Raw genomic sequence first — 17,944 nt, forward strand, 5'->3', positions numbered from 1 at the left:
GCTAGGCAACTTTAGGGTAAGTGCCTTGCCAAGGGGTACATCAACATGTCACAGTGGAAAGCTGGGACCCACAACCTTCTGGTTGCAAAACAACTACACCCACCGAGCCACAGTGGCCCCGATGTGTTATTTATTAGTATCTTTAATATATTGTGTAAAATCACGGTTATTCTGTATAACATGTTCTATCATTAATCAGATATTTTTAAAATCTGATTATTATTTTTTTTCAAATTAATTTAAAAATTTTGCTTTAAACACTTTAGGGAAGACTTTGACCTCTAGATCTCCTCTAGAGTTGATATTAATTTAATTGAATTTTCTCTCATTGACGTGTAGCAGCAGAGACAAGAGTACAAGAACATTTGTAACCGAGAAAAACATTATACACAGAGAAGTACAGACTTGAAACAAAAAGTGTTGGTCTTTAAAATTATTTAATATAAGTTGACTGAAACACTATTTATTTTTTATTCACGATGCTTTAACTGTGGAAATGTTGTTCTTGTTTTGGTGCTGTTATAGATGTTGGCTTTGATTCACTGTGACATCTTTTTCCAAACTCTGAATTTAACGCTAGCTTTATTGTGGTTTTGCTAAAAAATACACAATACATAAATATAATAAAGACAATAAAAGTAATAGATATTCATTATCAAGTGGTTCTGCTACAGATTTTCCCACATTGGAGTGGATTTGAAATATTACAATGAAAGCAGAACACCCCCTCTTTTGAATAAGGATTATTGGTTTTTTCCTCCGCTGCATTATTTTCATATCTGCTAATCCTTGGCAGGATGCAGCCCTTTTTGAAAATTAGGTGCAACACAGCTGTGTGGTGATGGAGAGTGGGAGAGAGAGAGCTTTGCAGGAGTTACCAGTAATGCTCTGACAGGGGCCTGGAGAAAGGTAAATCGGTTTGTGTAGTGGGGATTAAGGGCACTGTAACACAACTGAGAGGGAAAAAAAACACTCTTATTAGAGCTGACATTTTGATCATGTAGACAGTCTGTGACTGGACTGTCACGATAAACGTTTTCCTTCTGCTTTCTTTCCGAGCTCTTCTGTCCGAAGCCCTCGACAGTTTTTGGTCGGGACGATTACGTCGTTTGAGGAGAAACGTAGACAGAATTGATCTTGAATCATTTTCTTGACTCCGTCAGAGGATTTAAAACAATGATTCCTCCTAAGCTGCTCGTCTACCGCCGCACACAGTGCGACGTTAACTTAGAGAACCTCCAGGAGACCTGGAGGCGAAAAAAGTCCTGTGGCGATCTCTTTCAGAATGGATACAGGGTGAGGCAGAGCCATCACGGGCATGATCACAAGGGAGGGCAAACTGGATTTTACCACTCACTTTGGTCCTGTTTGCACATTCTCTCCAACTGGGGTAAGAGTTTTAGCGTTGGTGCTTCCATATGCTCGGGATGTGGTTTTATTTGGTAGTCTGAATAATATTTTATAAAATGATTAGGGATATTTCTGATTGTTCAGATTATGTTGGCGGGACTTCTTATCACACAGAGTTCACAGACATGGACACATGCATCTTTCATGGGATCAGACATGTTACGTAACACAACAGTGAGAGGGCGTCATAACATTCAGTCGTTTCTGCTTTTCCTGACCCCCCCCCCCCCCCACCCCACCCCGTGGTTTCCTTTTAACTTTGATCATTTTCTGAATATTTTTCCAGCAATGATAAAATGTCATGTTTTGTACCATTTGTTCTGTCCACATGCTCCATTGTCAAGGTTTTTTTTCTCCATCCCTTAAATCCATTCTTGCTGCTACACACCGTGCAATATTCTCACCTCTTTCTTCCTTTGTGTTTCTCTTTCAAACAGGTTTGAGATTTCTGAGAGCGCTGAGACTGATTCAGTTTTCAGAAATTTTACAGTTCCTAAATATTTTGAAAACAAGGTATGAACATTTTTTTTCATGTTATTGACACATAAAACAACATTTTCATTTTTATTACCTCCTTATTATATGTATCGAGTAATCTGTATCTCAGATTGACAAAAGCTTGAACTTTTTTTTAAAAACAAATTTAAGGACTCAATTATTGTTCTGTATGTTTATGTAGCATCATATGTACTAATTACACATTTCTTTTTCATAAACAAAGTTTAGAATAGTTTTTGATTAGTATACATGTTTAAAAGGTTGTCTGTATTTTATTTATGCATTTGAAAATATATGAATAAAATATTATATTCATTTATTTATAAAATAATATGTTCATTTATTCTTATTTTGATTACCAAGTTGGAAGTTGAACAAGTTTTTTTCCTTTACATGGTTCTCTATAATTTCTCTATTTATCTGTCTCCAAACTAGCAATTCCATCAAGCTGGTTAACCTGTGCTCCATCTTCATAAGCACGTGGCTCACAGCAGCTGGATTCATACATTTGGTAGGTGAACGTTTACAAAGTCTACTCCAATGGCCACTTATGCACACTGTACTGAAGAATATGACGTCAGTAAAGAATGGCTTGTGAGAGAAGAACACAATTTGGTAGCTTTACATTTATCACAGTATATATCCTTACTACAGGTCGTATGGTTCTGGTCTGAAGGTTACATGGAGGGATGAAAGCATGAATGTCACCCACAGAATTTGGTGTCCAGGATTAAACATATTGGGTCAGAGGCTCCAGAAACTTCCAGTTTATGATAGGCTTCAGTTGAAGGGGTTGCTGAAGTTTTCCTAAATATCCTAACTAATTTTCTTTTATCTGACAGACAAGTTAGAACTTCTTTCAGAAGGTTTGGAAAACATTTACACATCAAGCTAATCTGCTCTTAGGCACCTTTCAACTGATGATTCTGTCAAAAACTAACGAGTAAATCAAATAAATTGCCTCTCGATGGAAAGCAAGGAGGCTCAGAGAGTCGACAAATTTTAAGTTCCTGGGTATCCACATCTCTGCTGGCCTCACCTGGAACATACGTGTCCTGCACCATATAAGGGAAGCCCAAAAAAGACTTAATTTCTTTAGGAAGTTAGAGAACGTTTACCTCCTGGCCAGTCAGTGGCAGAGAGCCTCCCGGTGTGTTGCTGTGCTTTGTGGTTCTCCAGTTGTTCTCAGCAGAACAGGAAGAACCTGCAGCAGGTGGCGAGGTCAGCGGATCACGTTATTAGATCATTTGCCCTCTCTGGCCGACGTTGACTCCTGCAGATTCAAAAAGAAAGCCAGTGCCATTCCAATAGACTCTACTCAACCAGACACATTGTTTTTTCTCCACTCCTATCTAGAATAAAGGTTCAGGACTTTCAAAACCAAGTCCAACAAACTCAAAAAACTGTTTTTAATCCCAGAGCAGTCAAATCAATCACCTGAAGACACCTTGTGGACAGAATGTAGTAGATATCGTGAATGCTGCTAACCTTTATTTTGCATATTTTGTATATTGCATATATATGTATATGTGTGTGTGTGTGTGTGTGTGTGTGTGTGTGTGTGTGTGTGTGTGTGATAGTCTCACTGCCAGACCAGAGCTGCTGGATAGTTTTTCATTCATTTTACTCAAGATCAGCCTTGTTCAGCAACACATCATGCATTTCAACATTTCACCACTAGATGGTAGTCAAAGCTTGACGTGATGGAAAGTAAAGAGCCCAGCTGGCTGGATGTTTTCAGTTCTAAGATATTATTTCAGGATGTGCTGGTGGGTGTCATGCATATTGTTTTGTACAACTTCTGCTGCCATTTCCATTGTAGGTGGAAAACTCAGGGGATCCATGGGAAAACTTTCAAAATTCCCAGTCGCTATCTTATTGGGAATGCGTCTATTTGCTGATGGTGACAATGTCCACAGTGGGCTATGGAGATGTCTATGCAAGAACCACCTTGGGTCGCCTGTTTATGGTCTTCTTCATCCTCGGCGGTTTGGTAAAAATCAGACTTCTCTTCCCGTCCTCCCCTCACTTCTAGACCCTGCCTGTCCCCATCCAAAGACTATCTAGACCTAATTTATACCATGACTGCCAATGTAAATAATTCTTAATTAATGAATAATGAATTTGTATGAAATAAATTATATGTTAATGTAGTGTGTTATATTATTCAAGATTTAAATGATCTAAACTCTGTTGTCTTTACCTGTACATGTTATCCACCTATGACAGTATCCCTGTGTTTAGCCTACTGTATCCTGTCTGCTCTAGTTACAGGTCTTAGTGCTCCTTTGTCTGCTCACCTTATGTGTCCCTCCTATATTTGTCGAATTAGACTATATGCTTTTGTCTTATAATATTGTTATATTATTCTCTTGTAAAAGCAGTTGCGGTTTCAGGACACCCCTCCTTTCGTGTCTCTTCCCACATTTCCAACAAACACAGGGGCAGGAAGATGAGGCTTAGGCCGGCCTGACTGGTACCACAGCAAGCGCAGCCCCCCGACTCCTTCCCTCACCTCTTGCCTCCTTATAATCTAGGATTCTGTTGGGCTGCCACAAGCGCATTAATGTAAACATGGGCATGCATGAATGCACCCACCTGCAAGCACTCATTCACACATACTTGCACGCAGCTGGAGGGCTCTGGATTAAGGATTTTCCTTTTTCCTGAATTTGGACTCGTGACAGTTTGATTCTTACCAACACATGTGTGACCATGTGTGGCTTCATGCTAATGATGATAGATTGTGTGTTTTTCTGAGAGCTGAAAGCTCTGGAAGTCTTTATGTAAGCACCTTAGCAAGCTTTCTGTCATCAGCAGTGGCTGAATAATGACTACAGGCTGGACGAAATATAAAGACAGAAATCTAATTTGACCACTACCATTACTCCCTGCTCTAGATGGACCAATCAAAGAGTTTTTGTCTGATATCCAGTCTCCGTCGTTGTTGAGCTTTGACCTGATTTCTCTTTAAAAACCATACTTATTAGCATTATTTGTAGCCTCACTGTTGTGAGTGGTCATTAACTATAGTAATACTTTGCTTATTCAGAACAGTGAGGACTTTCCAATGCATCTGTGAGAAGGAGTAGTTGCTGCGAAACAGACATTTACAAATTTTAAAACAGACAAAACGATTTTGAAATGAAACTAAACATTTTCATCCTTTGTAAGTAACTAACACAATTAGTAATTAGTGCAGTTAATATTTCTAGCTGTAAACATCCGTCACAGTGTGTATCCTCTGGAGCCATGGTTCTTAGACTGTGGTAAAATCACCAGTGGAGGTACTTGGTCTGTTTTTAGTGCTCAAGTACCACTGCTAAGGTTAAAAAAAATCTACATCAGATTTGCAAGTTAAAGGGGACATATCATGCAAAAGCAACGTTTTTATCCCGTAAATACATTTTGTTGTGAACTTGGAGTCTCTAGGAATGCAGGAAATGTGAATGTAGTTGTGTAAATAATCTGTATATTCTGTTAAGTCATTTTTCAACCCGCTAAGTTTTTTTCTGTTCTCTATTAGGTTTTTGAACAATTATGCCACAGTATTTGCAGCAGAGCTTCTAAACAAGGTCATGGACTTCCTGCTTATCAATTTCCCGAATCCATCACTTTTATTTGCTATTTTGTAGTCCAAGCTCAAAGATGCCAAAGCTACAATAAGTGACTACCGTATTTTTCAGACAATAAGGCACACTGGATTGTAAGGCGCATTAAATATTCTTCCCAAGAATCCGCCCATCCTGGAACACATGTTACCTGAGAGAGAGAGCTATCCATCTCTGTCGGGAGGACAGAGAAATTGGACAACGTGCCCTTTTTTTTAACATAAGGCCAAAGTAAATTTCAATGTTATACATAAATAAAAATATGGTATGTTTGATTGTTGGGTGTATTAACCCACACAACTCATAATAATCAGCATACTACAAAAATAGCTGATTGAGGTGGTGTAGAACGTCCTGCGACCTGGAGGGAGGCAGAGTGTGAAGTGCCTCTTTTGTATTTAAAGGGACCATACCAAAATGAGCCGCTCTCAGACAAACCTCAAAACTGGGGCAAAAGACAGGCTGTGGAGCAACAATAATGAGGAATTCAGACCCTAGCTTTGCTGTTCCCCCTTATATAGACCACAGCTGAATGATTTAAATTAGCAAAAGAATGAAATTAAAAACCATGACATGTCCCCTTTAAATGCAAACAAATTCAGACAGTGAAAAAAGATCTGTTTTTCAAGCACATTTTTTGCTCCTTTTAAATTTTCTCCACATAAAAATGCAAGGAATTAATTAAAAAGAACTTCAGTTTGCAGGACCAAGTGCTGGTGGTTACTTGTTCTACGAACAAGTTCAAACCTAATTAGCTGTGTTCCAACACAAAAGTTTTTGGTTTTCTCATCGATACGCTCAGTTTAACTACCATTAGAAATGTGAGCTAATAACAATGCGCATCTCTGCATTTTGTACTGTCAAAGACTAACTGCTCACCAACAGAGAATGTTCAGCACTGTGTTTTGGGAAAGAGTTGATGAGATAAAAATTAAAGTCTGATGTATGCAGTGCAGCCATATTGGATTTAGAGGTCAGTGTCAGATTTCACCACTAAGAATTCTGACTTCAGAGAGACCATCTGGTCATGTTTTCCTTTTCTGAGTTAAACTGGTATCTACACTAAGCCACACCGTTCAACCAGCTACACAGTATCAATTGGCAAGCAATGCTGAGAATCATTTTCCCAGTACTGTGGTGCTACTGTTTTCAAATGCATAATAGAACTGGAAAATGAAGTTTGAGAACCACTGTCCTACAGATTACAGATCCTCTCCTTAACTTGGAGATTACCAAAGCAAATTGTGCTCATTCTAAACAAAACAAGACTAATATCCTCGAAAGTATGAACAGAGCAACAACGCTGTAATATGTAATATCAATTCACTTCTTTATCAATTCAACAAAACGTTCCTAAGTAGGGTCTGAAAGAGCATCTTGAGGTTACTTTTTGTAAATGAAAAGGTCAGACAGGTACAGATTAAACAAAACTATGAGTAAAAAAATGGAAAAAAGTAAAAGGGCCATCCCCTGTTGAAGTCTAGCTTTCTGGCAGCCTGAATAAATAGCTTTCATCACTTCATAGAATGGGATTATTTTTGTTTTAAATAGTTTCTTACATCTCTGTTCTTGCTCTGACTTACTTCTTTACAATTAGATCCTAAAATTAGCTAGTATAGTCTTCTTGGTAAATTAACTATTCTACACCAAAGAGTGTTGTGGTTAATATGAGCTGGTAGCATTGAGTATAGCAGTAATATACCAGTCAGAGTCAAAGCTGTCTGATACAGGTCACCAGCTTGTGTTTTGTGCATATCTGCTCCTTAAGGTCTAGTGGTAGATATTTTAAGCTTTGATTGATAGATGAAGACCAATGATGTGACCTCCCGCCGACAGCATTCCCACCGAATACAACCCTGATCTCATTCAAGGCTGTGAAACTTTGCAAAATGCATCCAGCTCATTCTCAAGCCCAACCAATGAGCCTTGATGCGTTTTGCAGCTGTGGACCATCAGGAGGGCCTTTTTCAAATCAACCTGCCGGATCATCTGTGTTTGTTGGACAAAACATGGCACATAGGTCTTTATTTTTTTCTAAATTGTTCCTTAGTTTTAAAATTATGCCATCCAGAAAGGTTTTTGGTGCCATCACAGACTGAATTTTTCAGCTGTGACAAAATTGATGTCCACTTTAACCTACCAAACCTGATCCCGAAGTCTTAACATACTCGGGCTTAAAACTTTAAATGCAAGATCTTTTTCCACATGAAGACATTTCTCCGGTATATGTCGTTTTACAGATCTCTGCAGATAGCAAGTGAGCAAAACTTTTCTCATCTAAAAAAAGAAATTGGGTTCACATTCTCCACCACCCACTCTTTGGCATACTAGTCTCTTTTTTAGTCTCTTCTTTTGTCTTCTATCTCCTCCTTAGGCCATGTTTGCCAGCTACGTCCCTGAAATCATAGAGTTAATAGGAAACCGCAAGAAATATGGTGGTTCCTATAGTGCGGTTAATGGGAGAAAGTAAGTATTCCAGATGGTTCTGCTGTTTTTATGTGTGCGGTAGAACCCTCTCTGCATGCCTTTTTTTCTTTTGTTTCTGTTCCATGCATGTAGGCCATGTTTGCTCGCTACGTGCCAGAAATTGCTGCTCTCATCCTTAATCGGAAGAAATACGGAGGGAGTTATAACTCGACACGAGGCAGAAAGTAAGTTGAAATCCAGACAAGGTGTGGTTGTGTGACTAAAGTGCACCCCCTGTTTTAAGTTTATGGATATTGGGGGATGGTTAACTTGACATTTCATATCAGTAAAGTTTGAGTACAAGAGTAAGATAAAGTTAGATCAAGTCACACTGCGTGACTGGAGACCTTGGCCATTAGGACACACATGTTCATGCCCCTTCACTCTTGCTTTCAATCTTTCACTCTTCCTCTGCCTACCCTTTTTCTCACTCTACCTCTATCTTTCCTTCATTCAATGCTTTCCTTAAGTCATCCGTGTGCCGTTCATTTTCTTTATTTGTCCTCCTAGACACATCCTGTGTTGCGCTATAATTTAATTTGGAAAATAGAGCTTTCATGACTGCTAGACTTTTTAGACTTTGCAACATGCTGAACTGTGGTGCTTCTGTGTAATACACGTGTACAACACATCAACAAAGGGCTTCAGGGTTTTAAAAAGTCATTAAAAGGAAGCAAAGAGTCATGAAATCCCTACTATCCACTTTTAAAGGATTTTCCCACGACAACAAAGAAAAACTGAAACATCTGCAATCGCATTATCATTGGTGGTCTTTTCAAGCATCATCAATCTCAATGACCATTGCAGGATAGAAGTTCTTTTACTTTATATTTTTGTTTCTGTTTTATTTTGCTTGAGTTAAGTTATGCATGTTTTACACCTCTCCTCAGCTGCACCATAACTGGGATGTTCTTTACAACCTGCCGTCTTGTGGCTTTTCCATTACCTGCAAACCTGATTAAAAAGCCCTAATTGCCGTTGTTTGTCACTGCTGTAGCACATTGCATCATCCGTGCTTGACATTACTCTGGCCCTGATCTTCAGTCAGCTCCCACACCCTTGAATGCTGGATGCCTCGCTCCCATTGGAGGCTCTCAATTGCTTTTTGCTTGCTTTTGCTTGCTTGGTCCTCGATGCTCATCTGGTTCTTGTGTCTATGTGGTGTTAGTTTGTCTCTTGTATTTTGCTGTGTGTGTGGATTCAGCTGTAAAGTTTGTGTGATGATTTGGTCAGTGTACTATTTGAACAAGAGTAACAGTGATTATTGTACATTACTCCTCTCTTCCCTTTGTGGCTCAAACCTTAAGCCCTATCACACTATTGCATATATACCTTTCATTTCAATGCTGTAGGACAAACTTGTAGAATAGGAAAATAACATTTCCATATTGCTTGATTACACATTTGACACCAGGTAAGCCACATTACCTTAGACTTCATTTTGACATGTCTAAATCTTACCTCAACAAATGCTCTGCTGCTCTCACACGCCATGTATTAAGCGTATCTGCACCTGTGCAACATACTTGACATTTAAATTCAATCACAGCAGCAATATCTGGACAGGTTACCCTATTCTTTTTGCACTGATGAAGAGTCACTCACTGCGACATGCTAGATGCTTAAAACTAAAAGTGACAGTTGACCATTCTTTCTGATTCTGGTTTCCTCTAATAATGAGCATTACATTTTGCACCCAGATGGTCAGTTGATTCTTTATTACAGTGCCCAAAACAATTAAAGCAACACTTTTCATCCATCCATCCATCCATCCATCCATTTTCCAAACCGCTTAATCCCTCATGGGGTCGCGGTAGGTGCTGGTGCCTATCTCCAGCTGTCAATGGGCGAGAGGCGGGGTACACCATGGACAGGTTGCCAGTCTATCGCAGGGAACACTTTTCATGCGCAGTATAATATCAGGCCAATTTAAACTTCTGAAATATTGATTTGGTCAGTTCAGTAGTTTAGAGTGTTGTAAATCAGTGTCAGCTGTTTCAGTGTTAATTAAAGTAACAACAGATGCACTAAAGTGGCAACAATGAGTAGACCCCAAAACAGGAATCCGATTTGTTCCCTCCTCCTTCTTTTTGGCTGCTTTTTAGTAGTTTAACATTTGTCCAGGATCAGTGTCACTGCTGGTAGTATGAGGCAATGCCTGGATCCTACAGAGGTTGCACTGGCAGTCCAAACCCACCAGCATGGCACATCAATTCGTGACATTGCCAAAATGTTTGCTGTGTGTCGCAGCACAGTCTCAAGAGCATGGAGGAGGGGACAGGCAGTTACTCAGGGAGAGCTGGACAGGGCCGTCGAAGGCCCTAAACTCATTAGTAAGACGAACTATCTGCCCCTTTGTGGAAGGAAGAACAGGATGAGTACTGTCTAAACCCTAGAAAGTGACCTCCAGTGGGACACAGGCATAAAAGTCTCTGACCAAACCATTAGAAGCAGATTTCATGAGGATGGCCTGAGGGCCCGACGTCCTCTGTGCTCACTACCTGGCACCGTAGAGCTCCACTGGCATTTGGCCGAGAACACTGGAATTGGCAGGTCCAGCGCTGGTGTCCTTTTCTTGTCACAGATGAGATCAGGCTCACTCTGAGCTCATGGGACAGATGTGAAATGGTCTAAATAAGCTGCTGTGAACGTTCTGCTGCCTGCAACATTGTTCGGCATGATCAATTTGGTGATGGTTCAGTGTTGGTCTGAGGAGGCACATCCATGGAGGGACGCATAGACCTGTACAGGATAAAAAATGTTATAATAATACATTTTATTTATAATGCACTTTACATTTCATATAAAATCTCAAAGTGCTACAATAGGGGGATTAAAAACAGTTCACAAAGTATAATAAATACCAAAAACACAATAAAACACCTTAAAAGCAAAATTGAAACCATAAGTATTAACAGGCCGTTTGAAATAAGAATGTCTTCAGGTGCTTTTTGAACACCTCCACAGTTTGTGGGGCCCTCAGGGTCTCTGGGAGGGCATTCCATGGACGTGGGCCGACTGCCTGGAATAGTGGAGAGTTTAGTCCTGGTTTGGTGCAGGCAGTAGGTAGAGGTGGAGGAGCGGAGGTTTCGTGGGGCGGTGTGCGGGTTAAGGGGATCACCGAGGTAGGCAGGGGCAGTACCATGTATGCACTGATGGGTGATGTGACAGATTTTGTAATGGATTCTGTGTTGAACAACGGTATCCTGTCCGCCAGTAGGATGCATGCTTAGAGCCTTTGCTGATTCAGTGGGTCCTGAGTTCTTCCTTGTGCAGGATAATATCCGCCCTCACGTGACAAGAGTATGCAACCATTTCCCATAGGATGGAGGAATTGATACCATAGAGTGGCCTCCCCGCTGCCCTCAACTAACTGTGGGTGTAGTTTTAATTTTCACCATATGACGTGATATCCTTTTGTCACCAACGTAGCACCCTATCCATATCAGAATGGATATCTAGCACAATTTTTTCTTCCAACTTAGATCTAAGGTGTTTTCAAAGTGTTCATTTAATTTATTTTCAGAAGTATGAAAAAACAAATTAAAAGAAATAGTGGGCATGCTTTGGTGGCACAGTGGTTAGCGCACACGACCCACATATGGAGGCCTTAGCCCTCGACGTGGCTGACGCAGGTTTGACTCCAACCTGTTGTCCTTTGCCGCATGTCTCCCCCCCTCTCATTTGCCTTTACTGTCAGCCTACTGTACAAAAAAATGTGCCACTAGTGCTGTAAAAACTTAAAAAGAAATAGTGATGGCATTGCAAAAGCAAGCAACCCTGTCCTGACTCCACACCATTCATCCCAAAAGACATGCCCTATTCAGAGCAGCCTCCCTTCTTGAGGAGATTTCCTCACATTCAAACTGACATAATAAACATTGTCAGTACACCAGCATACTTGGAAAGATAGGAAATGGCGAGAGAGCAGCTTTACAGATGTTCAGCACAAAGGTTAATATTTTCAAACAGATGTGGTGCGTGTTCATAACAGGCTGGCTAGCCCTCCTTTTTTTCTGCTAAATTTCCATACTACCATCTTGCCCTTTCCCTCTTTTTTCCACTCTTCTCCATTTTTACTCCGATCAGTTTCAGTCATTCTCTTTAGTGGGGGACAATCTGTAGAGTCAGCAGTACAATAAGGCTTTAAGGGGGGAAGCCTTTGTTCTGAAACATTCACCTGTCACTGAGATAAGATTGATGAAATGTTGTGTTTAGCTAGTGACTTCAGCCCTCACTCAGAGAGGGGTGCTGAGTGAAGCCCTTGTCAAAACTAAGGATCATTTCTCCCTCTCACTTCATTTTTCTCCTTCTACATCCCTTTCCATCGCTCCCTTTGGTCAGACACATGGTAGCAATCATAAAATACCCACAAAACACACAAACTCTGAGAAGCCCTGGAGTTTCGCAGAACTAATTTAGATACGTTTACGAACAGACTATTATCAAAAATTGGTTTGTCATGTGGCTTTCTGGTGGTGTCTAGATTTGAGAAGCAAAATGGAAATGAGATTAGGAGATTATTGTAGTTGACTGATTATAGAGCTTTCAATTGATGAGATCATGATGCATTTTAAATGATTTCAAATGCAACCAGTCTTTCACCTCCGCTGTCATTTAAAACAAACCTTTAAGGCTATTTGAAAGCTGAGGGGACTCACACTGGATCCACGTTAGATTTATGTTTAATGTTGGCTTTGATTAAAGTTCTCTTTGCAGTGTAGCATACACCCATCAGCACAGTGACAGCTCGTACGTTGATGTAGTAATGACAAGGGTTATGTTCTGTTGGCGCCCACTGTACTCGGGGCTCTGTGGTTTCCATTATGACTCTGTGGTTTCCATTAGCCTCGACTTCAGCCGAGGGCTTGGCACGGAAACTGATTTCAACCCTGGCTGAACCCTGTCAGAGACCTTTGGAAAAATGAAAAAACAAAAAAAAAAGGTTCAGCCAGTTGAAGTATGCAGACCCAGACACATTCACACTATGAAGAGAGAAGGCCTTACAACTTAAAGTAAACAGCTTGCACAAAGTCACCTAAAGCTGTCACGGTTTCCTCAAAGGAGGTTGAAAACTTTACACGGAGTAAAAGTAAAAATTGACAAAAATTTTCACAATTGGTTTTGAAAAGATTTTCATCACTGATTTAAGGATTAGAGCAGTAGCAACTGATTGACCTCTGTTGCTGATGTTTGAGCTCTCTGTTTGTTCTTTCCTTGTTCCTTGTTTCCCCCAAGGACATCCCGGGTTGTCTATGTGCATGTTTTGTCTGCATGTGCAATGAAACCCTGTTGCATTTTATTTTTTTTATTTTTTGTGTTGCTTGTTTTTATCTTTTTATTCATATATTTATTTTTTTGTTTTAAGTTTCTAGATATTTTTTTTGTAAAGAACTTTGTCACTAATGTGCTTTTTTATTTAATGTAGTTTTGATATATGCAGTGCCTTGTAAAAAGTATTCACGCCCCTGGAACTTTATTACATTACAATTGCAACCTTCAGTGTATTTTATTGGGCTCGTTGTTGACAGACCAGCATAAAGTAGTGTACAATTTTGAGGTGAAGAGGCGAGTTCTTTATCCAAATTGAGAAAGTGCGGTGGGGCTTACATTTGCATGTAAGTCTCTTGAGTGAATACTTTGTGGAACCACCTTTTGTCGCAATTATAGCTTAAGGGGGTATGTCTCTCCCATCTAGACTGGAATTTTGGGCCATTCGTCTTTTCCAAAAATTTGAGTTCACCCAGAGATAGAGAAATCTGTGAAAATGTGTTTTCACATTTTACAACAAATTCTGAAAGAGATTTATTTCTGTACTTTAAGTGGATCGCTCTAACATGAATATGCTATACCCCGTAACCATTTCCTTTTGGCTCTGGCTGTATGTTTAGTGTTTAGGGGTGTGTGCTTTGCTAGATTTGCAAGTGCTACAGATGTACTTTTGGATGAAATTTAACACAGATGCCCTACATGCACTTCACAGGTGACTTCTGAAGGCAATATGTTGCACTGGATATAATTTTGTATTATGAGAGTAAAGAGGACAAAGGACTGAATACTTTTTCAAGGCACTTTATATTCAGCTGAATTGCAAACTATATGTCAACTAGATGGGGATAAAGCTTTTTTTGTTGTGCAAACCATAAATATTAGAGATTCCTACCTAATAGGAAAGAAGCTGTACATATACAGGATGAGTTCTGTAAATATTTCCATATTAAGACTCTAAATAGTGCTTTGTTGTGGAAAAAAACATTTTTATATGTGGAGAAATAATGTCTTATTTTTTCAATGAATCCTAATCAGGGGGAAAAAGCAAAAGCAAATGTATATGTGTATAAAGTAATTGATTCTTTTTGCATGTGCCCTATATATTCATTTATTCTTGACATTGTTGCTTTCAGTGGTGTCTTTGACATTTATAACCTTATGCTCAGCCACATAATACTCCTTGTCTAGTATTTTAACCTTATAGAGGGCTGCCTGGTTGCTCAAACAGGGGAACTCCACTTATTTATCTTATTTTGAGTTTTATGAAATGAGAATCACCTTGTGCCAGATAGGGCCAGCTTCTCGTACACATCTCAGCTCATCAGCTGCTGAGACCACACAGTTGCCTTTAGCTCTCTTTGGCCAAGCATTCGGTCACGGCTGCTCATTAATTTCTGGTAAAGGTCAGAGGCGACATCTGTGAAAACCATTATGCCCTGCAACATCCGAAAACGGTCATTCTCTTAATATGGCTGTCACGTTGCTTTGCCAAGTCCGCTTCAGTTCAGTCATGCCGAGGCCATATGGTTCAGGGCAGGAGAGCACTAAGTGATCTTGACTATGGCTTTCGTTTAACACCACTAAATATATTTTCCTTTCAACAAGCCAGATTGAGTCAGACCTCGGTAATGTTCTGTCTAGTTTTAAATTTTGACTTTAAAGGTTAATATCTTCACCAGAGCTTTTTGTGAGCATTACAGCAGATGAAAAAGTGCCACATCTTTACACCTCACAAAAGTAAGACAGCAAAACTATTTCCTCTTAATTTTATTTCAAAAGAAAGTAATCAGGATTAATAAATATCATGTATAACTTTCTAATATATACACAACACTTTAACTAAAGTGGTTCAGTTGTCTCCTGGCACATCAAGCATCGGATAAGACCATAGTCATAGCACAAGAAGCTGCGCAGGTCTCCTCAGGATACTTAGAGTCTGCTGCATGTCCACACTAATCCTCATCAATATAAGGACTGGATTCAACTTAATAATATCTAACAGTAAGACTTTTACCTAAACTCTGGCTGAGTAGCTTATAACAGCGCAAATTAAGTTTATAAAGTGACTCACATTTCCATTAGTGTACTTGGGACAAATCATGACTAACATGTATGATTATTTTTTCTAAAACTGAGTGATTTTATAAATCAAAAACAGTGGTAAAATAATCTAACAGAGGGAAATATCCTCAGGCTGCTTAAAAAAAGTCTAACTTAATTTTCCTAATTTGATTAATTGCATTATGTAAAAAGTTGTAACTATATGCACACAGCTTATAAAACATTTGGTATAGATTGTAGAATATAAAATAAAATATGATTTTGTTTGCACCTGAAAAGCAGCAGGCCATCCAGATGCACAGACCTTATGTAGCATAAACTAAATTAAAGTTGTCACACTATTTATTATCTTGGTACCTTTGTTTGCTCATCTAAAATGCAATTTTATGAGCATCTAAATGTGACGAAATTAAGCGCATTTTGGGAAGAAAAAACAACTCGTCATGTCTATGAAGTATGTCACTTTTGATGCGTTGCCACTTTGTATATTACCTGTTATTGTTTGTTATGTTACCTCTGCGGTGAATTAATTTGTTTTTCATCCTTAATTATAACTCAACCATCTGTGTATATAACTAATATAAAGTATACACAAGCCATGAGTGCCAAAGTGGTCAATTAATTATTTAGAAAAAAGGTTTGTCTTCCCTGCTAATGAAGTTATTCAAATATCTGGCATGAGTGGATCTTCATCGTTACAAACAGAGCATTTGCATAGCCTAGCATGCAATGCAGTGAAGATTTGAGGGACACTTAAATTCCTTAGCAGTGTTGCATTCAGTAGCTCTTAGAGCTATTCCCACTGCTGTTATAATACCAGCTTTTTTGTTTTGTTTGTTTTTTTGCAAATAAGTCCATGCAAAGGAGAAAAAAAAACAAAAAATGCATTGATTTGGTTTCATAAATGCATACCCCTTCAAACTAATACTTTGATGAATCACCCTTTGGTTCAGTTTCAGCTTTCAGCCTTTTTTCTGTCAACAGGCAAACCTTGACTTGACTTGACAGTGGCTACCGGCTTTATCTTGAAAACTCTCAGATTTACAGGGAGTCTACATGGCCCTCTTCCACATTTCTCTATCAGGTTTAGCTCAGGAACCTAGCCAGCCAATTCCTAACTTTAAGTTTTTTTTTTATGAAATAATTTTTATGTGGATTGGGATATGTTTCGTTGGACTCACCGAAGGTTCTGGGTCAGAACTGATTGGTATTTGCTTGGTATCTGGAACTGTTCATAATTTCTTTCCCCTTGAAGAAAAAGAAGAGTAACCCCGTAGAACGATGCTGCCAACACCATGCTTTACTGTGAAAGCTGGGCTCGTTTGCTGAGACTCAGCGTTGTTGATTGTTGGCCCAGAAGGTTTTGTTTGATTTCATCAGACCAAAACATGTTTTCCCTCAACTTTCTAAGATATTTTTTCAGTGGAGGAAAAGTATCATGTCTTAGAGCCTTGCTCCTTAGCCCAGACATACGGAGAATACAGGATGTTGCTGTTCATGTAGAACACACCCAGTCCCTGTGTGAAATTCCTGAAGCTCATTCACTGTTGCTGTCTGCCTTTTAGCAGCCACTCTAACCACTTACTGCCTTGTCTTTCTTTAAATAATCCTGGAGATAATTTCAGTTTTACAATGTCACTGTCTTACATTATTCCCAACTATCCTTGCATACACTATAAATGATGGTAGGCATGAACTGAAGAAGACTGCTAAAAAAGTAACCAGAAGGTGCTTTAACAAAATATTAGTTGAAGGCTGTGCACACTTATGTAACCAGGTTGCAGAAAAATATTTTAATTCATTTGTCATGGTCCTTTTTTTGGCTTAAAAAACAAAACCATAATATATAGCATCTCTAAATTGTCCAAATATAGATATGCAATAGTGTGACAGGAGCATTAAGAGTGTTTACCTCCAGTTGTAGGGGCATCTTGAAAGTAAAACTAACAGAGATACATATTAACGTTTGTATAAAATACCTAAATATGTATGTTCTTAATACATTTGCAAAACAGCATTTTTTCTTGACTGTGTGCTAATTTATTTAGGAAAGGAACACATTAAATATACAAGTCTGAAATATACTTGAACTCTTGTTTAGAAAATATTATTTACATGAAGCTATTTTCATAATTCTGAAATGAGAGTTGTTTATAGATGATCTTGCTTTTTTCTTGGTTTCCCTCTAAATAGCTGTTTGTGGGAAACTTAATCTGTCCAGGCAAAAATGCTGAGTGAGTTTTCTTGTGCAGATATCTACTGGTTTTAACCTCTCAAGGGAACCACACAAACACAAAAAAATCTGAATACATTTTTTTTCTTTACTCAAAAATTTGTAATTTGCACTCTTTTTACTCAACAAAAAAAAAAAATTCTTCAACAGCAATTGATACACGTTGCACAAAGACATTACAGTTCTTAGATGACACAAATTTTAAGATGACACCAAAATCTAATTATTTCAAGCACCACAAGTTCAAACACTGTGATAATGAATATCTAAACTAACCACAACTAGCCTCTTTTGAAAGAAGTAAAACATTTTCACTTAATTACAGGGTGCTCTGAGGACAGCCGGGGACACGGCCGTCTCAAACGAACCCCTGTCTTTCTTCTGGCTGTAATCA

At 39.0% G+C, this 17,944-nt stretch overlaps 1 protein-coding gene across 30 annotated transcripts in view; it reads left to right on the forward strand.

The window, feature by feature from the left end:
- The window catches only part of kcnma1a (potassium large conductance calcium-activated channel, subfamily M, alpha member 1a), a 199,724-nt gene that overhangs the window by 114,827 nt on the left and 66,953 nt on the right, over positions 1 to 17,944 (forward strand). For 23 of the 30 annotated variants that reach the window (XM_036126673.1, XM_036126675.1, XM_036126678.1 and 20 more), the window contains exons 6-9: positions 1,848 to 1,923; positions 2,344 to 2,419; positions 3,731 to 3,901; positions 7,894 to 7,985. In XM_036126673.1, the coding sequence (XP_035982566.1) occupies positions 1,848 to 1,923; positions 2,344 to 2,419; positions 3,731 to 3,901; positions 7,894 to 7,985 (415 nt within the window). Of the gene's footprint in view, positions 1 to 1,037; positions 1,391 to 1,847; positions 1,924 to 2,343; positions 2,420 to 3,730; positions 3,902 to 7,893; positions 7,986 to 8,078; positions 8,171 to 17,944 lie in introns of those variants that run through there. The other 7 variants (XM_036126674.1, XM_036126687.1, XM_036126689.1 and 4 more) reach the window with 2 other exon arrangements.

The sequence above is a fragment of the Fundulus heteroclitus genome, chromosome 22 (genome assembly GCF_011125445.2).
Source record: "Fundulus heteroclitus isolate FHET01 chromosome 22, MU-UCD_Fhet_4.1, whole genome shotgun sequence".
NCBI lineage: Eukaryota > Metazoa > Chordata > Actinopteri > Cyprinodontiformes > Fundulidae > Fundulus > Fundulus heteroclitus.